Here is a 22,234-nt window from a genome sequence, read left to right as displayed (position 1 = left end):
TGAATCTTGTTAGTATCTTAACAAAGAATCCAACAAGGCTACATTACATGGATGTCAAATAGACCAAGTTCTATTAAATGTATTGTGTAAATTAGCAGTTCAGTTGACAAAATGATAAATATTTGATGAAAAATGTTGGTAACAGTGGCCTGGTGAAAAAGTATTTATTTTAGATTCAGATTCAGATGACTTTATGTATCCCAAAGGGATAGACCCAAACCATATGCAAAACAAGAAAAAAAAAAAACACGCACAAACACACGGGTGTAGTGGGCTGTGCCAGAGACGAGTAAAAGGACACTGACACTTTGTGTGGTCCCGTGCGCACAGACTCACACTCAGGCAGGTAGGGTTTGCTGACCTCTTTATATTGCAAGAGTAATCTTTATTAGTATTTTATCAGCCACAACGAACATAGTTATCACTTGTCGGTCCGGCCTTAAAGTACTGAAAAGCATTTGTGATTGTGGTTTACCACTTTTTCTAAGTTATTCAGCGATAAAGCTGAGAGAAAAATGTTAACATCTGTGGATCATTAAATCCCGGGCAAAATGAACCATGCTGCCAGGATCTGACTAACATATGGGCCACATATTCAGGATCGGACATCTTATTTAGTGATTTTCTAAGCTTCAGTTTTTCTTGGTTTGGGCTCGGATGCTACAAACCACTTAGAGAGAAAAGTAAGACGTAGTTAAATGAGGCATATGGGCAACTATATCTGTATATTGGATGTCTATTTAAGCCATGAATTAGGGAACTCACTTATACACCCCCTGTTGAAGATAATGACCAATGAGTGCAGAGGGAGTGATGTCCTGTCCTAGGTACTGTACCGGGCTACATTAGAGGAAGATGTCAGTTTGAGTGTGCACAGATGATGGAGATGAAGCGTCTGCCTCGTTTGCAGACGGTGACATTTACATCGAGTCCCGCCCACAAGGCGTGGAAATGTGTCTCCTTTCCAAAAGTATTTGACTGAAGAGAGAGAGGGAGGGAGACTGAGAGCATCATCGATGGCCCAGTCACAGGGTGAGTAACGCCGAGCGTCGACATTAGCAGCTAAGTAGCCTTGAGAAAAATCTTCAGAGAAGAAAGATCAGGGCATCATGTGAACGGCCGCCGACAGAAAGAGAGGAAGCGAGAGGGAGGGAGATAGAGAGGGAGAGAGAGGCTGAATCATGACCGCAATGGAGGAGCAGACAGGGACTGAGCTGGATGACTGAAAAAAAAACATTAGCCGCCTTTTGAGGAATAACGCTGGTACTGAGTTTGATGTTTAGTGTTACTTTGAGGATAGACAGAGGTAATGCTGTCTGTGTTAGCCGCTGTTTGATAACACCGACGTTATCAGGAGTTGTGATTGATTTCGTTAAGAGATCACAAGGTTGCAAACGCAGCCGTCGCCGCATCAGTGTTCAAGCCTCCTCTGTTTACCATAGCTTCTGTCCAGCCTGATCGATAACCAATAATCAGGCCTTACGCGTGTTATTAAGTTAGGTGTAACGCTTCTTATAGGAGAGGCGTGTGCTGATGGTATCAATGGTACGTCCGTGAGATGATAGCTAACGTTAACGGATCATGCCAACAGCAAACGGTCCATCTCCAAACACACGGCAGGGTGGCTGGTGTCGCTTTTCATGTTCAGAGAAACTGTAAATGTGTCCTCATGAAATATGTTTTTATGTGAAGGTGCTAAAGGATAATTGCTAAAGTTGTTTTTTCTCCACTAATGGAGCAGTCATCTCATAATAAGCATCACCAGAGGGGGCGCCACTCCGCATGTGCAACAAGCTAACTAGCTATCATAAAAGTTGGGCGCTTCACAGCCTACATGTGTGCATCTTTTATTTGAACCAGCCCCGACAGAAGCTACCAGACCACATTATAAGAATAGTAAAATGGCGTCAGAAACATCCGGGTCGCGGTGAAAAGTAGCCGGTGGGGGGCACATGAAGTTGGGGGGTCTCTGTGTAAAGAAAAGAAGCTCTGACCACACTGTGGGATTTCCTTTTCAGCCTTCAGATCCTTAGCAGCTGTTGCTATGCTACCACCGCAGGACTGTAGAAAGAGTGTTAAGGACAGAAAACAGTTCCCATCACTTCACTTTGTCATCAGCATGCATCTCTGTTCCACACTGCAGCCACCACAAAAACAGACAGCTTTATAATGTAAGGCAGTACAGTAGGACCCCTTTAACTGCGTGTGTTGTGACCGTAGACTGTATATAAAGTTATGACAGGTGTAATTAATAACAACAGTTTGCATTTGTGGTGTGCTTTGCATGCTGGCTCACTTGTGTTACTTACTAGGTAACCTAAATTAAGCTGTGCCATAATTGATCAACACCCTGGACAGATCACCAGTCTGTCACAGGGCTTGCTGTTAAGATGGCAGTACAAAATATATCTCAGTATTGCAATATTTACCAGGCATCTTTTGATACATACAGTGATATGTGTTCAAATAGCACCTATTTAACTGTTAAGTCATGTTCATTACATTTGACTGTGTGGTGATGATGAGGAGTCAAACTGTAATTTTCAGCTTTATTCTAAGATTTGTCATGAATCTAATGTAAAAAAAAAAAAAAAAAAAACCTTTTGCAGTCTTTAAGACGTAGATAATTATGTTTCATAGTCATTATATACAAAAAACCTCCAGTAGTTCTATATGCTGTGAGATAATATTGACATACTGTCCAGCCCCTCAGTCAAATAAGTGAGCTGCATAGATAAGAAGATGAGTATGAGACTGTTGCCAGAGACTGGTCCCTGCTGTAACATTCTGTGAATCTTCAGCCAATTGTCAGTGCTGAAAATTGCAAATATGTACCAGAACTTGTGGAGAACTTTTCAGCAGTTCAGGATCAGAGATCACACATAATGTGATGTGATGGAGAGTCTGCTTGAAGATGTGGAGGCGGTGCATTCCACTCCATCAGATGGCTGGTTGGAAACTGAATTTAAGTGGCAGTTTTCATTCTGACTCTGTCATTTGCAGGTCCAACTTAATTTGTTGAAGTTGATGTTAAACACATACATATCGCCCGATCTCAGTCTGTTAAGCTCTGTTGTGACAAATTATGTGGAGAATACAGTTCAGTGATCCTGTAGTTCAAAGCTGTAGAGATGAAAGGAGTCAGGCATGCTTATTATTCATACTACAGCTTAAATTTTTATTTCAACTTTGAGATGTTTTCATCGTGAGGAGCCGGCGTCTGCCAATGCAGTGATACACTGACAACTGATGTTGTTTTCTCAAAAGAATAGATTTATAGAGCCAGACAAACTCCTCAGAAAGACTGTGCTGCAGTGCTGGAAATGCACTATGATGCACTACTTTTTAAATCTCCAGGGAAGACAAGAAGAAGTCTTTGGTTCATGCTGTTTGTTTTACCTAGAATAGTTTGCTAATGATTAAGACTTCTTTTCAAATGAGCAGCTGTAGGCCATACAAGGTGAAAGCACCCTGACTGCAAAGAGCCATTTGGAGAACAGTGGTGTCTTTTTCTTCTTTACCTCCTTCCTTCAGTTACCAGCAGAGTCTGTCAGACAGCTTTCTCTCTTTCTCCTGCCACAGACTGGTCCCTGCTGTGTTGTCCTTGCTCTTGTTTTTCAGAGTAGTCATTGCAAATAATGAAATAAGTTTAATAAGCGTCAGAGCTCCAGTTAAATTAAGTGTTAAAGATGAGGCCCAACAAAATGAGCTGGAGATGTTTCTGGGTATATAATAGTGTGCTTTTGCTGTACTGTAAATATGCGATCTACGTAAGAGTCATAAAAACAGTGTAATTTGAATTGTTTGTTTTCACAAACTATGTGATGACAAAACAGTTTCTAATTATCTCAGACATGCCTTTCTTATTTCTGTACTGCAGTCCCTTGTATATTAATGGACAAAAATATGATATGTATAAGATAAGGTAAAATGTTCTGATAATGTCAGCCAGGATGATGTGTCAGTTGGGCTTCACTGTTATTTTCTGACAAGTCCAGCCATGAAAGAGTTGTGTTTGCCTTTGTGTTGCTCCACAACAGAAATACAAGCTGCTTTAAGTTGCCTCCACAATTGGCTCACTAACACTTGCAAGTGAAATATCAGAAAAGTTTGTAGAGATGGGTTTAACACAAACTGAGTGTAAAGATGTTTGGGTTCTTTATTAGCAATGAAGTGCAAAACAATAATGTCTAGGGCATCAATACACAGCCGACCCAGAGCCCAGTAGGCAGAAGGCTTGACCTTGTCAAGATATATACACAGTATGTGCTGGTGTGTGTGTGTATGCGTGTGTGTGTCTGTGGGTGGTTTTTGTAAAAAAGTCATGCTTATTGATTCCTTCGCTGACAGATTCAGTTCAGAGGAGAGACAGTGCAGGGATGCAGCAAACTGAGCTTTTGGGCTTTGAGGAAAGGAAAGTCTTGAAGTGGCATGACCACTGTGTGGGTTTGTGTGTTCACAGGGGAGCTGACACAGTGGTTTATACAGCAGAGCTGTGAGAGTGATTGACCCCCTCAACACTTCTCCATTAGGTGATGTATAACTTCTGGTTTTTATAAATCTGAAGTTAATCAATAATCAGTCGACCCAAAACTCAACATTTTGACATATGGTAGGAGCATAGAACAAAAACAGCGCTGACTTAAAACAACAAAATTAATAATACATTGTGAATAGGTAAGTTATCAAACATGTTTCATTTATCAATTTAATGGTGTTTACTTCCAGAGTCACATTTAAATGTAATTCAGTGAATAAGAGAAGTAAAAAAAACTTTTAACAACTGCTGTTATGAACCCAAATACTGTGCAGTGGATGAAGATGTATCAGATTAAAACAAATGCCTTTTCTCTGTCTTCAGGGTGCCACGATAACGCAGCTATGCCACCCCCAGCTGACATTGTGAAGGTGGCCATTGAATGGCCGGGTGCTAACGCTCAGCTCATAGAGATGGACCAGGTGTGCGTTTGATAAAACATGACATTAAATACATCTCTGATTTGCCTCCAGTGACTCAACTTCTTCTGGCTGCAAACCTTTACAAAGTAATTTGGTTGTTAAAGGGTGAAATTATGCATAGCGTTAATTTGTTTTGAATGCGAAAGACATGAGTAATGCTAAGATGTGTTTTAGTTATGCAGAATACCGGGAAGTACCTGCAGTGGTTGTCACAACAAATAACTCATCATGAGTAATGAATTTAAGAAATGTGATTTAGCTTTTTAAAAGTATAATGCTCTTGCGGCAAGCTGTCAGTGCCGACATATTAATCAAACATGGCAGTGTGAGTAGTCATAATTAATGTTTTCATTTCAGCCATTGAATATTGTAATTTAGCGTCATTGCAATGTTTTTTTTTTCTCTGTCTGCAGAAAAGACCCTTGTCCTCAATAATACGGGAAGTATGTGATGGGTGAGCATTACTCCTCCATATTCTTACATTTTCCTGATGATTCTTTTATTGTCTCTGACTTCCTGTTTGATCACCAAATGACTGATAACTGTCAAAATTGCAGTGTTACGGTCTTTGGTCTTCCTCTGCATTTCACCCAAAGGATAAAAGAGGTTTAATCTAGAGAAAATTTTAGAATCAGCTATAAATGCAACTCATTTGGTTATTGCGGTGGTTTGGGTGGATAGATTAACAGATTAACAGATTAGCACATTAGCATATCATTACCACATACTTACAAATTGTGCAAGTTTAAGTGACATTAGTTTGTTCTGCATAGCTACTGTAAAAAGGCCACTATTGAAATAAATGGCTGCATGTACGTCATAATTTGGAGATTTTTTGCTTCTTTGTTCAAAACTTTTCTCTTTGGCTTCACTGAAGATGATGTCCAGTGTTGACTGTGATTTATCTGCTCTATGTATTGACTCAGTTGGTCGTCGTAAGAAACAGGGAAATCGCTACACAAAATTGCTCTGACAGAAGAACACTCAAGTAACTCTCTTAACCACTGGTATAGTAGATAACAACCTGTCTAACTTGTTTATTCATGATAAAAGCTAACCTTTTCCGGGACCTGTGGCTGAGCTTGCCTGCTGGTTTTGGCGAGACAACAGCATGCCCAGAGAGAAAAAATGTTTCACTTCTGTTTTAATTCTGAGTCAAAAGCAAAATGAGCGTTCTGTGCTTTTGACAGACTGAGGGTTTTGTTGCGTAATGACTCAAAATGTCTGTGATTCCTTTCTTGTTACATTAAGTGTGTTACCTTGCAATAAAACATGTAAACGTCTGTGATGCAAGACTGAAAAAATAAAATTGAATCTGAGAATGGCAGCTGTTAAACTTGTGATACCCAGTCCATTCACAGTCAGTGCTGCTGTGTAGATTCCAGTTTTATCACAGCACTTGAGTGGCTCATACACCGAGATAAGACCGTACTGTTGATACCTTACATAACCATTCTTACTGTTTTCTCTTTTATCTGTCATCATTTCTCCTTGTGTTTTAGCCTGTGCTTTTGGGCTTCACTGTTAATCTTTGTGTTTTATTTTCCCTCTTTTGTCTTGTACTGTGCTGATGAATACTGCAGATTTTGATCTCACCCATCCACCTCTTGCCTGTGCTGTATCTGCCCACTGCACTTCCTCCCTTTTCCATATTTCCTTTTGAAACTGTAAATTCTTTGCACTTTACTGTTAACACCCACTGAGTAATTCTCCTCCACAATCTCCCAGTTTGCCACTCGTGTAAATACAACTGCTAGAGGGAACAAGCTGACTTTCAGCAACCTTTTGTTCATGAATACTAGAGTGTGCTGCATTATAACATCCCTGCATTATGTTGTTCTGATTGTGTGGTAGGTATCTAACTAATTAATTTTACTTTTCTCTCTGTCCTTGTCCTCAGCTGGTCCTTGTCAGGCTCAGAGCAGTTTGCTCTACGTTATGCTGATGGTCCTCAGCTTTATATCACTGAGCAGGTGAGCTTCATTGTTTTCTTCCTAGCCTTGTGTCAGTGACCTTGTAAATCACTGTTGAACTTGTGCCAAAGTTTCTCCTTTATTATCTTTCAGAGCCGCGGTGAAATCAAAAATGGGACCATCCTTCGATTAGCCATTTCACCTGTGAGTGACCCGTCATATTCCTACCCAGTTGTGTTTTTCATTAGGAAGTTTTGAAATTTTAATTTCCTTAAAGGAGCTATATGTAAGTTTCTGTTATAGCTATGTTTACTTATTAGTCTTAATTATTTGTCGTGAGTTCAGCATCAAATGCCATTCTTTTATTCTCCAAGAGCTGTCACCAACAGTGGAAAGCAACATCTTTTTTAACTGTTTTTCTTCAATTTCTGTCACTTTTTTTCTACTGAAGTTAGTGTGCTAACCAGCTGGCCCTGGCCTGTCCTCTCATAATACCACTTTCTGAAAGTGAGACACTGTAGTGTCTAGTCTGTCCTCAGTGCAACCTGAGAGGACGAAGAAGTAGCGCATCACAGGATGTACTATGACCTCTTGTCTTATAAACACAATGATGGCTGAAGTTCTTTGCAAGTAAACAGCAGTTAATGCTAATGCTAGCTATGTAGCGACAGCAAAAACTTGCATATAGCACCTTTAAAACAAAAAGGTAACAGGCAGTTCTTAGTATACTGAGTAACTGGTGTGTATGTTGGCTCTTGCTCAATTATATGTAGGAGCTACAAAAAGTTTGCACACATGAAGGATACCACTGTTTTTGTGCGGGTCCATGTCAGATTTTTGTGCCTGTAAAAATGTGAATTCAGCCAAGGTCTTGTAAGTTTTCTTTTAGGGCATGCTGATCTAGACTACTTAAGCAAAGTGTCAGTACATTCTGGTGGGAGAGCACTGCTTTTAAAAGGATGAGGCGACTTGATGTGATTTGTCACGGCTGGCAGCAGAAGCCTCTAACACTCTTAATGATAATGTATGATAATATATTCTTTCTAATCCCACACTGCTTCCAATTGCATTCTGGGTGCACCTCACACCTCTAACACCAAAAGTGCCACCAAAATGCTATGGGCATTGCTATTTATTACAAGTCTTATTTTTGTCATTTTGGCCATCATTGCTATACTTACTAACAGCATTTTACTCAACAAGTACATTGCTGAGATCTGGGAATTTTGTAACATGGCTGTCAAATTGGGCAAGAGACACAGACTCTAACCTATCTGACCTATAGTTAATGTGGTTGTGCATGTTTTGATGTTTTATGATAGACAGTCAGCACTTAATCATTATAGCAACTTGTCACTGAAAATATATGGTGACAGTCCATCAGTGTTCAAACACACGAAACCAACAAACCTTTCATAGGTACCTCTGACCTGAGGCATGGTCTTAAACTCATAATTCAGTGGTAAACCTATCATGAAGGTGATGTTTTTTTCTGGCTGACAGGCTCGTGCTGCTCGTCAGCTCTTGGAGAGGATCCAGTCCCACGGTATCGACGCTCGCCTTGAGGCTCTAAAAGAGCTCGCCAAGCTGTCTGCGGACCCAACTTTTGCCACAGAGTTCATCAATATGGAAGGCATTGGGACACTGGCACGTCTTGTAGAGAGTGGCACTCAGTGAGCACAGTTTTTGTTTACACGTGACAGTATACAATATTTATACGTAGACTAAACTTTCATCTACTATGGAAACAGTGAAGTCTGTGCTTTTGAGCCCAGGGTTAAATTAGCCTTGATTTTACTTCTTTTAACATGTTCCTTTAAGTTGGAACAGGTCAGATGATGTGAAAAGGCCTGTACTGATTGCTCTTTACTTCCTTCAGCTTTGGTGAAATGTTAGCCTTCACGCTCACTGCCTTCCTGGAGCTAATGGATCATGGCATTGTGTCCTGGGACCTTATCTCACTCTCCTTCATCAAACAGGTAACTTCTCCAACAAAAGAGCAAATCTCCTCCGTTTAAAATTTCAAGGTCTGTCTTTTCATTCCATTTTATTCACACACACTTTTATTTAATTACTTGACCTTCCTTTTTCCTACATGCCGGAAATGAGTGGGTGCTGTTGCCTGGCAACTGCTCGCACTATTAGAGTTCCTTCAGTGTGTATGTGGCTGCTTTTCTTCTGAAAACTTCAGTGTGGCTTTGACACTCACTCAGGGGAGACTTACTGAACTTTTCATTTAGTTTTCTTTTACAGACAAATTAACTTTTTCTTTGGGAAAAGAGAGTCTATCTTTTAACTTTTTAGCTTTTAAGGATCTTAAAAGCTCATATCAGGTCGACACAAACACTTAACAAGGCCAGAAATGCACAGTTAACATATTTAAGATTCTGAGTTATGTCCATGTTGCTTCTTCTCTGTCCACACTCAGATTGCAGGCTATGTGAACCAGCCAATGGTGGATGTGTCCATCCTGCAGCGTTCTCTTGCCATCCTGGAGAGCATGGTCCTCAACAGCCACAGCCTCTACCATAGGGTGGCCCAGGAAATCACCGTGGGACAGCTCATCGGGCACCTGCAAGTGTGAGCACACACACATGCACAGGGGCTTCCAGCACTCTGATATGGGGGGGTACAGAGGAGTGAATGTAGCAGTGTAGACTAACTTATGAAAGGGTGCCTTCAGGATGCTTAGATGACCCCAGTCAATTTTTTTGTCATGTTGTCAACAAACCCAATGAAAAGACCAAAACCAACAATGTGTTATTCTATCTCTCTGCTTCTCTCTCCTGTTTGTGGCTCTCAGCCCTGAGCCTATTATTTCCTACTGAAATGTAAATCTCAAAAACATTGACATGTACATTTCATGTTTGACATTTCCAGCTGGGCACTGCAGTTTTCAGCAGATGTCACTCAGACAGTAGTAAATAGTGCATTTGTTAGGGACTGCTTTCAGCAGCGGATTAATACACATTAACTACTCTGGTGCGTATTTACAGCAGCAGGACACTGTAGGTGGGATTAACATACACTGATTATTAGTATCAAATCAGATGAAATAAAAATTCCCAAATTGATCATAATCATGGAACATGTCATCCAGAGCAACAGTGTGTCTCACTGATATGTTTATTATAGTTCTTGGGCAAAGATGGAGATCTGCAGCACAGAAAAATAAGCTCTATTAGGTTTCACCCACTCAGTTATTACTTGTTCGTATGATCAGTTCATTGTCAGTTTTGGTCTTTTTAGATGAGGTTAGAATTAATAATATTAATAATAAGAATTATTCAGAGTTGTTGGTATGTAAGAATGGCTGCTAAAAATCCTGTACCCACCTCAGTTATTGGTAGTGATAGCGATAAGAGTAAGGTTAATAATAATATAGTTGTTAGCCTGTAGTTTGAACTCTGTGTGGAGATTGGTGGAGCTAGATGCTTCTAACTGGTTGTCACGATGCTGGATAATTCTTCAGGTCAAACCAGGAGATCCAGACCTATGCCATCGCCCTCATCAATGCTCTCTTCCTGAAGGCACCAGAGGACAGACGACAGGTCAGTGAACAGCAGTTGCAGCACAGTGCGGTGAATTAGAGAGAAGGACTGAATACACATAATAGATAGACATAACTGGAATACTAATAATGTTCCATCCTCATATTACGCTCCAAAAAAAGCCACCCATGCATAATAGACTGACATTTATTCATAATAGTCGTATGTATTTTCGATATCAGAGAGCTGCCTCGGTCTGGTTGCTCATGTTTGCAGCAGTAGGTTAGTTTAGGCTAATCTCATAAATAGACGTCTGTCTGCCAGCTGTCATGTTGTGGATTCTGTCTGACAGTCATTGCTGTAATGACACACTCTCTCAAAATAGTACTCACCTTCCTTTGAGGTTTGCACATTTGTTATGCTGCAGTTATTTAAGAATAGCTTAGTGAGATAGACCAGCCATCCAGCTGTAACTGAAGGATGATGGTTTGTGTCAAATAGACAAAGAGTTCTGAGGGGATCTAAGCACAACACAGTGATTAAGGATTTATTTTTAGGCTAAATTCAATGAAAAGTGCTTATTTCCATCAAAGTGGAGGATTGGACGATGCCATTCAGTGGTATATCAAATAATTTCCAATAAGAGATTGCTAAAAACCTAGCTTTGTTAGCAGTGTAGACTGAAAAGACGTAAAACATAATTAAGATGCATCCAAATATACAAAGACATGTCATTCAGTAACGTGACGTTGACTGTTACAATTATTTACATTTTATATTCACACTAATATTTAATCTTTCTTTCATCTTGATTTAAGTGATTCATACAAAAAGAAACTGATGAATTCTGAATCTGAAATGTCCTTGAAGCACAGACAAATGTACAAAAACTAAGGGAGAGAGTGCTTTTTGGATGTCTGTCCAGTATGTTACTGATCACTAATGTCTTGTTTTCCTGTGCTCTGCTCACTCTGCAAAGATTAACTTTTATCCCAGCTCACATACAGTGGTGTACTAGCATACTGCAGTGCATCATCCTGTCTCATGCACTGTTATGTCCTTGTGTGATTAGTATCTCAAAGACGATATAATTAACTAGATGTGATTTGTTAGTTAATGCTAATGTAAAACGCTCTTTTTACAACTGAATACATCTTTTGACACAGTTCTGTTACAAAGCCACTCTGCTGCTGTACTGTATACTTAGTGGAAGAAATAATATCTTCAGAATTGAATTGGAGAAAAACACGGAGGGTAAAAACATTACACAGTAGAAGTTCTGTAATTGCATCCTGCAGGTAAAACAGTAAAAACTTTGCAGCAGTCTGATAAATATCTTTAAGTTTGATTTAAATATAAAATAAAACAGCAGACATTTATACCAAATTAAAAAGATTACATTTTTACATGAATATTATAGATCTTTTTCTCAAGCAAAATGCAACACTTAAATTAAAACAATAAAGTAAATAGCTTAAGCATATTGCCTATATGGGATGCTCATTTTGTAATACTTGGTTCCAACACCTTTATCAAACTTCTCTGTGGTAATCACTTTAGTGCTGTAAAATGTCATAAATCAACAACATAAAGTGGATGAGATAGTGATGTGTTGAGGTGTCATTCTTATTCACCGTGAAAGGTGTCTTTGCTTCACCACTTGACGTTACATTCAGATCAAATTGAAGCAAAAAAAATTGTATATTAAAAGTATTTTCAATCTAAAATTCCATTGTAACCATCCATGTTAAAGGGATGGTTGACCTTGAAAATGCGTTAATCTTCAGCTGCTGTTATTGACCACTGGAGGGCGAACTGAGTCAACTCTAGTGAGATAAATTTAGCAGAGGGGCAAACAGCTCTTACCGTATGTGACTGGCACTGTTGAATAAATAACTAACAGTACTAATAGTCAGTTTACAGCTCATTAAATACATTTGAGTTTTTCTGTAAAATTTACATTCATGGATATTTTTCTTCTTCTCAAGTGACTTGTTTTAAAATTGTGCAGTAATTCAGGCAGCAGTGTAGCAGTAGAACAACAGTCTAATAAGTCGTACCATCACTTTAGTCACTCTGCTCCCGGGACATCACAATGATTGTCATGCATAAATGTTAGTTTAAAGATCACCTTTTCCTATGTGGGTTAGTAAAATTTTACAGCCCTTAGGTTTCTGAAATTCTTCCAAACCAAGTTGGACAAACCATTAAACATGTGGTTGTCAAATGTGCAAGGCATGCAAGGTTTTTGAGTCAGCTATATGTAGTGACTGCCTGATGTTCCTGTTTGAAACTCTTTGTCATGTCCTTTTTCTGTTGCATGCTGTGCCGGTGATGTATCCCTGTATCTCATGGTCCGTGTGTGCACTCTTTGTTTCCATCACTGTTACACCCACGTCCCTCCTCCCCCCCTTCAACCTGTAGGAGGAATATACTAACCCACTGGAGCAGCACCTCACTGTGAGTACACATCCCTCAGCATCTCATACCATCCTCTCCACCCCACAGCTCTTCTCCTCCTTCACTCTCTGGCTCTTTCTGTGCCATGAAAAACCACTGCGTAATCCATGCAGATTAAGATAGAACCATAGCTTGCTGCAGCAGCAGACAGACTGTGTTGGCTTATTGAAGTTAGACCATGTTGTCATGTTTTTACAGAAATTGCAGAGGGCAAATGGTTCGAAGCAGAGATGCAAATATAGTGTTTTGCTGCATTTCAGCAATTGTTATATATTCCTATTTTCTGTCGGTAGATTTGAGTAAAGTTTGCAATTTAGTAAAACATCTTCCCTCATTTGACTTGTGAGTTGCATTGTTCTGTCTCTCACACTCAGGAAATGGCAAGCACTTTGGCCCAGAAACACCTGCGATCCATCATCCTCAATGTGAGTATCAAGTCTGAAATGCAGAAAACAAAGCGTTGCTGATGAATTCAGCCGCACATAAGAGTTAATGCGCTGTTCCACTGGCTATGAAACTTCCACACAGCTGTGAAGTATACAGCTGTGAACACAGAATTTGAGCAGACATTGTGTTTGAAACTAGCCAATTTAAAATCTTTGAAAATTTTAAATCTTGGAAAACCTTAAATATTTCTGCTCAATCTTGAGAAACTATCCTCTGTTGGGTTTGGTGGTCACTGGGGGCCTGAGACAAGCAGTTCAGAAAGTGAAAAAGATGTACTTGCTCTGAGAGCTGTGACACAGAACCAGCCAATGTGATATGGCATGAAGTCCTTGAAGTGGAACAAAATCTGTTCTGAAAATGATTCCTTTTGGCACCGACTCATCTGGAGGTGGGAGGCTGAACTGGCTGCAAGTGTCAGTGAGGAAGACGCTGCGCTCCTGCCTCCTGGAGCAAGGAAAACAGCCCTGGAGGTGCCCCAGTAATGCATGCTCTGATGGACTGTTGAATGAGACCTGCTGGATGCTCGCAGTGTCTGTGTTATCACTTGTTACACTTATTTTAAAATTATTTTTATTATTTTGCATTGAGTGTAGTCAGTCCATAAAATGGCAAGCATTTCTGTCTTGAATCCTCAGGTGATTTTTCCAAACCTTGCAGATGCTCATATTATTATTATTTCAAGGGAGAATTTTTCAGTGGTGGGTTTGTTTTGTGCTGTGTGGTTTAATGTGCTATTATTGGTGCGCAAATTGCAGCCTGTGTAGAGATTCCTGCTCCTAACTCCAGGTTCTTCTTTTCCAGCACGTTATAAGAGGAAATCGACCAATCAAAGCAGAAATGGCACATCAGCTGTATGTCCTGCAGGTGTTGACCTTTAACCTTTTAGAAGAACGAATGATGACCAAAATGGATCCTAATGACCAGGTAAAGATTTGAATAATTATTTTTTGTATTCATTTTCTTGATGCTACGTAATTCTGTTAAGACTGATTCCTGCAGATGCAGATTTATAACTAATATCACTGTCAAAATTAGGTTCTGTCATCTGCTGATTCACCTATTTTTCTTTTGGTTTTCCTTATTGTTTCTCTGCTGTAATTGTAAATGTTTTTACCATTTATGCTGATAACATGTCGTCTTGCTGTGGCTCAGGCCCAGAGAGATATTATTTTTGAGCTGCGTAGGATCGCCTTCGATGGAGAAAATGACCCCACTGGCACAGAGAAGAGAAAGGCGATGTACACCAAGGACTACAAGATGCTAGGTTTCACTGTGAGTAAAACTGGCTGTATAAATTGATTTAAATAGAAACCGTTAAATGTTTTCAAACTGCTTTATTCTCTCCTTGCTCATGCTATCCCTGTTTCAAATGCAGAACCATGTGAACCCGGCCATGGATTTCACCCAGACTCCTCCGGGGATGCTGGCTCTGGACAACATGCTGTACCTGGCTAAAGTTCACCAGGACACATACATCAGGGTTAGTTTTGGCCTCAGGCATGACTTTGCTCAGCTCACAAAGGCAAAGAAGTCAGCCACACCTGACATGTCTCCTTACTCGTGACAGATTGTCCTGGAGAACAGCAGCCGAGAGGACAAGCACGAATGTCCCTTTGGCCGGTGTGCCATCGAACTCACTCGAATGTTGTGCGAGATTCTCCAGGTTGGAGAGTTGCGTAAGTAGATCTTTATTTAACAGGAGTTGCAGCTGTTGTACTTTTATTAATCAGAGATGAGTTATCAGCTCAGATAGTGTAAGAGAGAGGCAGAATTCTTCTGTCACACCAATGATTTCATTTTATAAGTGAAATGTTCTCTTCTGTGTAGCTAACGAGGGCTGCAATGACTACCACCCCATGTTCTTTACCCATGACCGGGCATGGGAGGAGTTCTTCTGTGTCTGTATCCAGCTGCTTAATAAAACCTGGAAGGAGATGAGAGCCACAGCTGAGGACTTCAACAAGGTCTGAGATTAAATGTTTTTGGACATTTTTTCAAAAATCAAAAACTGAAATGTCTCATTTACAAAAGCAGTCAGGCCCTTTGCTGTAGAATTCTTAATTTTATTCAGACTTGACTGGAGGTTTCACTAGTGGATAATTGGATTGACTAGACATAGTGTCACTAATATCTGCAAATCAAGCAGCATGTCAGGACAAAAACCAAGCCACAGAGTCCAAGAAACTCTCCTCAGTGATAAAATTGTGATGAAGCATAGATCAGAACAAACATATAAAACCGTTGCTTCAGCTTTGAGTGTTCCCAGGAGCACAGTGGCCTCAATAATTGTGAAATGGAACCTTTGGAACCTAGAGTTGGGCAAACTGAGTAATCGGGTGAGTAGGGCCTTGGTCAGGGAGGTGACCAAGAACCCAACAGTCTCTCTAACAGACTTTCAGAAGTCCTCTGCAGAGATGGAAGAAGCTGCTGGAAATCGACCATGTCAGCATCTGTGGAGAGACCTGACAGTTAAGTCTGATGGATCATTAGAGGATCTGCCCAGAAGACTGGGATAAACTCCCCAAATCCAGACCTGAAATTTGTAGAGATTTAGCCAAGGTGGTGCAAAGTTGTAATTGCTATTGAAGGTGCTTTTACAAAGCACTAATTTAAAGATCTGAATACTCTAGTCTTTTCAAAATAAAAATAAAAGAAATTCTAAAGCATGTTTTCACTTTGTCATTATGGGTTATTGAATGTTGATTAAGCAAAAATTGCAATTTTAAGCTGCTTTATATTCTACAGCAATGGACATGACAACCTTGAGAAAGAGTGCTGAACTTGTTTTAGAATAAAATCCTCTCATGTATTTGCTACATCTGACACTGCTCACAACTTTGAAAGAATATAAAAAGAGAGGACTGGTGAAATGAGGACAACACAGGCTTCTTCAAAAGAAACTGCCAAATGAATGTGCTGAATTTTTAAAACTGCATTACTGAACCAAATATGCCTATTGAAATTTTTAGTTAAGATATGAATTACATAACCAATTCAAAAGAAGACTGAAAAAAAAATAACTGAACTTTGAGTGTCACAACATCAGCAACTCCTACTACCTCTTTCAAATTTTTATACAAGGTGCATTTCATTAGTTCCAATAAAAAGCAGAATCTGAATATCATCATGCACATCTAGTCAAGAATTTTTTATGTGAAAAGCATATGAAAAATTTAACTTGTATATTTGTTGAAATGAAGAACAGTTTCGGTCGCTTGGTTACAGTGGCTGACCCTAAGTACCCACCATCTGTACAGATGAGGTTTAGTATGAATGTGAACAGTGTCAGAATTAATGTTTACACACATCTCTAACTACTGCAGCCGCTGTGTTCTTCTGCTGTGTGTGACTGAGTGGCCCACTGAGGCAGACAGCTGAGAGGTTTTTGGTTTATTAAATAATGCATGATAATTACATTCTTAGTGCTGTCTGTTTCAATTGAAGATACTTTGTCCAGATGAACACATTTAAATCAAGCGCTACTTATCTAGACAGTCATTGAAGTGAGCAAGAATCAATTACTACAGAGCAGACTGAGACCATTTAGTATATATTTTAAACATTGATGTCTTCAGATGGGGAAAGATGTCGGCCAGCAGGGCGAGTTTCTAAATGGGAAAATAATGGTTCTGTAAATTACATAATTTTCACAGTTGGCAAAAAAAACCCCAGTGCAGGTAGATGTGGAAAAGTGACCACTTGTTCTCACTCCTTCCACGCATGCCCTTGTGTGTGTGTGCGTTAACCCTGACCAGGTGATGCAGGTGGTTCGTGAGCAGATCACCAGGGCCCTGGCGATGAAACCGTCATCTTTAGACCAGCTGAAGAACAAACTGCGAGGCCTCAACTATTCAGAGATCCTGCGTCTGCGGCAGTCGGAGAGAATGAGCCAGGACGACTTCCAGTCTCCACCTATCATGTACGTCTGTGTCTACACTACATCTGTTTCTACTGTTACAGTCTTAACGTGCTCGTTTTTAGTACTCCTAGATTTTCACACAGTCCTCAGCAGTGTTGTTTTGACAAAATGTGTAGACTGTTAGCTTGCATAGCAACTAAAAATTTCAGCCTTTTGCCCTTCTCTTAGCAACAGACTACGTTGCTGCTCGGTTCTCAAATCTGCACCCAGCTCTGTCCCCGTAATAGTAAATAGTGTAGTATTGTACACAAATGTGTGCTTGCGTGTTTGACCCTGTTGCTCAAGCTGTGTTTGTGCTGCAGTGAGCTGCGGGAGAGAATTCAGCCTGAGATCTTAGAACTCATCAAGCAACAGCGGCTCAACCGGCTGTGCGAGGGGAGCTGCTTTCGTAAGCTGGGGAACCGCCGACGGCAAGGTACATACACTGTCAATACAATCACTTTTCCTTTTACTGCTCAAGGACCCCTGCTGCTGTTGATTATCAGCTGAGCATTGTGTTCCCTTTCTGTTCTGTAGAGAAGTTTTGGTTCTGCAGACTCTCACTGAATCACAAAGTGCTGCACTATGGGGACCTTGATGAGTCTCCTCAGGGTGAAGTGCCTTTTGAACTCCTCAGTGATAAGAGTAAGACACCAAACAGTTTCTCCATCTTCCAACAATAAATATTTTAGAACACATACCATGACACTATCCCAAACAGATTTTACACACATTTTTTTCCTTTTGGATTCCTTGTAGTCCCCGTATCAGATATTAAGTCTGTGGTAACCGGGAAGGACTGCCCTCATATGAAAGAAAAAAGTGCTCTGAAACAAAACAAGGTAGCATCATTCATTTTCATGTGTATTTTATTGTCATTGTACTCACTTAGCAGTCTCATTTTCTGCTGTCACTCAGTGTAGGAAAAGCATGTTGTCTTACCCATTTGATTCTCTCAGGAGGTGCTGGAGTTAGCCTTCTCTGTCCTCTACGATCCCGATGAGACGCTCAATTTTGTTGCACCCAACAAATATGAGGTAAGCTCAGCTCCAAGAACCCACTGCACACTACCTGCTCAGTGCCAAGCACTGGATAAACAAAGTTAGCAACTAGCTGAACATAGTGGAGCAGTTAGCAGCTAAAAAGCCAGAGATTTGTTTCAGGAGTTGGTAGAGACTAAAATCAGAGCATAAAGAAAGTGAATATTACACATTCAGCAAGTAGCCACAAACACCACTTCAGTTGAATGACAGTGTTTCTCTCTGCCTATAATCTGCGTAAATAGGCAACTGTTTGCCAAAGTGTAACAGCTTTATAAGATCATAATATGTTAAGTGTTGTGTTGTCAGCTTGTTCTGCTGCCCCCCAGTGGCCAAACTATTAATATCGCGTTAATTAAAATGTCTTGGACTTAAAAATCGTTATGATCCACCCAAAAACAAATAGCTGCTCCATCATAACCATGCAAATTTAACTGCAGATTTGTTGGATATTTGTATAATTCTAATACGCATACAAATCAACTAACGCACATACAACTTGTTTGGCATTATTACTGTAGCACATCACACCTGCTGTGACTAACAGGTTTAACGCCCTATTCCAAGCCTTCATGGATGTTCCTGTATGTGTGTATGTGTGATGTTTTTTTCGGAGCAGTACTGCATCTGGACTGATGGGCTGTGCGCGCTGCTGGGCAGAGAGATGGGCAGTGACCTGACGCGCAGTGACCTAGATACTCTCATCAGCATGGAGATGAAGCTCCGCCTCCTCGACCTTGAGAACATCACAATCCCAGAGGCCCCACCCCCCGTGCCGAAGGAGCCTAGCTCGTATAACTTCACCTACAACTACAGCTGAGATGTGTGCGAGCGTGTGCGTGTGTCTGTGAGTGTGCGTTTGCATTGCATGTGTGTGTTTATCAAGGATGACTATACTCGATCTTTTGATGAATTTGGCTGAAAATGTGTGCACTCCTGGAGCCTGGTAGAGATTCAGTAATTGAATCTCATTTATCAGTGCAGTCTCCAGGCAACTTCTTGATTTGTATTCTCTATTCTTTACTACTTGCCTGTAAAGTTAAAAAAATACAGTGCCTGATGGTGAATCTAGATAAAAAGCTGTACAAATCTGCAAATTAGACATTATTGGAGCAAATTTTAGTCAATTTGAGGCTGAATTTATCAGTGAAGACGTGTGTGTGGTCATGGTAACAAACAATGAAGTAGCCACCATTTCAGTTTAAATGCTGCGTTCACTTTGATCCTCTCTGCCCCTACACATGAAGGACATACGCAGAAATTTCACACAGAGAGTGAGTTTATACACTCAGGATCATGAATCGAGATTCAGTCTGTGTTTTGCTCAAGGTCACTTCAGAAGGAGGAATAGCTGATGTCACAGGGCATCGAACATGATGTTTCTGGTTAAATGACCGTGTCCCTAATTAGTTCAATATCCTGTTTCCCATATACTCACATTAATATTAAGATATCTGATGATGTTGAGTATCTAACTGCTCAACAAAATTGTAGTACTGGAATTCAATGATAAAGAGGACTAAAAATGTAACATTTAAGGTGTAGGTTTCTCACAGTTTGTTGGCCACTGTCATCATGTCTATAATACAGACAGAACAGTATAGAGCTACAACTGATGATTATTTTTGTGATACATTAATCTACAGAATAAATGAATGATACATTAATCTACAGAATAAATGAATGATACATTAATCTACAGATTGATGTATCCCTTTCTCTATTATTTGATTAATCTTTTGAATCAGATAGTAATCTAAAAAATAGATTGTTAATTATCTAAAATAATAGCTTGAGCCTATAAAATGGTGAAAAATCCCAATCACATTTACCCAGAGCTCAAGTTAATGTATTTAAATTGCATGTTTTATTGCAAAACCCAAAGATATGCAGTGCGCTGTTGTGATTTTTGGCATTTTTTGCTTCAGTAATGACACAAACAAAGTGCTTGTCAGCATTTTTTGCCAGTTAATTTTCTGTCGATCAATTGGTCACTTAATAGACTGCTTTATATACACTATATACTGTATATTATGGCTTCTGTTTACTCAGCATTCATGCTGCTTCACATTGTTTCTCACTTCTCTGCTCACACTAATTCATTTCACAGCCTGTTAGTGAGTGAGTAAATATATCCCATTGAATTGAAACTGTTTTAAGTATGTGATGTGTGCAAAGTCTTGAGGGTGCTCTCCCTACCATATGTGTCTGTGAGTGTGTATCTGTGTGTGTTTTTGTGTGAAGATTGTGAGACTAAGTGAGTGTTGTTTATGTTAAGAGATGTAAGGAATAAACTTAATGTTCCATGTTGGAAGTCAGAGTCAAAGCTCTGATATCTAACACATCAAAAATCATGAGAGATTTGACCCTTTTTTGTTGAATTACAGTCACTGCATTGCCTTATCAGTCATACACTCATTATATATTTTGGGTATCATGAGTATTTATGAGCAGTATAATGAAGTATAATGCAATATAATGTGGTTGTAACAGATATAAGGACAGATAATGAAAACTTGATGTACTGTGTATCTTCAGCAGTTAACAGTTTATTATATATTGGCTTTTAACAAATTGTGTCTTCTGTACATGGACATGTGCATGTTCTGTATACATGTGCATATTTGAAAGTACTTTATATAAATAATTATATATGCATTCATTCATGGTTTGCTTTATGTCTGCTACAACTATATTATAGTGTGTTTTAAACCATTTATAAACTGTTTACATACTGGTTAGATATGCTAAATAGGGTTTGGGTTCAAGTGTTACCATATTTGGAAAGATAATAGCAACAAGTTATGATGCTATTTTTCTTTGGTACAGTGGTTTTGTTTAAAGCAAACTTACTTTCACATTCCAAGAGTGTTTGACGCCTCTGGTGTTTGAATTAATCAGCAGTTTTGAGGGTTGATTTCAGACTTTTTATCGCAGTGTGCACAAGGCAGAGCAGAGCTGAAAGGGACAAGACAGCAACTCTGTTGGCCTCTTTTAGTTTAGGTGCCAGAAGCACAACCCTCAAATGAACGGAAGCAGGTCAAAGACATCTGAGTGACATGGCCGCTGGCATCGGGAAGTATAGTACTGCTCACGTGAGCATACAGTGTTGTGTGCTTTGTGTACATTGGTATAAATGACAGTACTATTGCTTGATGTCATTTTTTTTATTCCCAGAGTGTTATTGGTTCTAAACATTTTGTGTATTTAATTCATGTCACCTAATGTCCTGTCAACTTGTAATCTGGTATTAAACACTGCTGTCATTTGTTAATGCAGAATAGATTTATATTTTTGTAAATGATTGTACAATCTGATCAGCTGTGAAGAGAATGGGTATTGAACATAACAGTTTCACTTTGGATCACTCTGTACAGTACATTCGACACGCTTGTTACTGTAGAAGGACGTTTCACACTGGAAATAAATGTTTTCACATTTTTTAAAGTATCAGTCACATGTACCCACCACATGCACCTCATATCATTTAGGAATGACACCCACGCCAGCACCTAATGATGATGTCAGTGTTAATGTTATGATAAAAATTGCCCTTACTGTTAATGCTCTTTGTGAAAAGGAATATATTTGAGATTTGTTTTTTGAAATAATGTTTTTCTGTTCAATTTTTAACTGATGTTGAAGGTTTTAACTGCTTAAAAAGATTACTTTATATTCCAGTAAGTCACTGAACACTTAATCTGCTCTCAGAAAACGACTGCAACTAAAATATATCAGTAACCACAAAATACAGCAGTGAGTAAAGGATTGTTGCATTGGATGTACTAACAGTATGACTTGAAGTTTTCGCATCTTGTACTCTTTTACATGACTTGCTAAACTATTTATTTACACTTGCTAGTGATAGTAGAAGAATGACATGTTGTTAGCTGAGAGATAACAACATAAACTATGGTATACATATAGATCATTGTATGTATATACAGTATTGTGTTGCCTTATTGAAGGAGATGTATTATGTTTTGTGTGAATAAATACAAAGTCTAATTACTGTCGAAAGTCAGT

The 22,234-nt window shown here is 39.5% G+C and overlaps 1 protein-coding gene across 6 annotated transcripts; it reads left to right on the top strand.

Annotated features, from left to right (window-relative positions):
* The first annotated feature begins 824 nt into the window (after positions 1 to 824).
* Positions 825 to 22,216, top strand: LOC108898932 (engulfment and cell motility protein 2). Of its 6 annotated transcripts, none has more exons than XM_018699075.2 (23): positions 825 to 1,032; positions 4,463 to 4,532; positions 4,862 to 4,959; positions 5,373 to 5,413; positions 6,860 to 6,932; positions 7,026 to 7,076; positions 8,376 to 8,545; positions 8,752 to 8,851; positions 9,301 to 9,452; positions 10,345 to 10,423; positions 12,788 to 12,823; positions 13,198 to 13,248; positions 14,072 to 14,194; positions 14,423 to 14,542; positions 14,646 to 14,750; positions 14,838 to 14,946; positions 15,098 to 15,234; positions 17,026 to 17,189; positions 17,492 to 17,604; positions 17,706 to 17,813; positions 17,928 to 18,010; positions 18,128 to 18,205; positions 18,828 to 22,216. In XM_018699075.2, the coding sequence occupies exons 3-23, from the start codon at positions 4,882 to 4,884 to the stop codon at positions 19,026 to 19,028; spliced, it is 2,172 nt and encodes a 723-aa protein (XP_018554591.1). In that variant the 5' UTR covers positions 825 to 1,032; positions 4,463 to 4,532; positions 4,862 to 4,881; the 3' UTR covers positions 19,029 to 22,216. The 6 variants fall into 6 exon arrangements, with proteins under 6 accessions (XP_018554591.1, XP_018554594.1, XP_018554593.1 ...); XM_018699077.2 differs by having other exon boundaries at positions 826 to 1,032; positions 9,301 to 9,446; XM_018699076.2 differs by lacking the exon at positions 825 to 1,032 and adding an exon at positions 1,064 to 1,263.
* The last annotated feature ends 18 nt before the right edge of the window (positions 22,217 to 22,234 follow it).

This window comes from Lates calcarifer, linkage group LG12 (assembly GCF_001640805.2).
Source record: "Lates calcarifer isolate ASB-BC8 linkage group LG12, TLL_Latcal_v3, whole genome shotgun sequence".
NCBI classification, from domain to species: Eukaryota; Metazoa; Chordata; class Actinopteri; family Centropomidae; genus Lates; species Lates calcarifer.
Note: the sequence above shows the minus strand (reverse complement) of the source record. Positions and strands in the feature narration are given on the sequence as shown.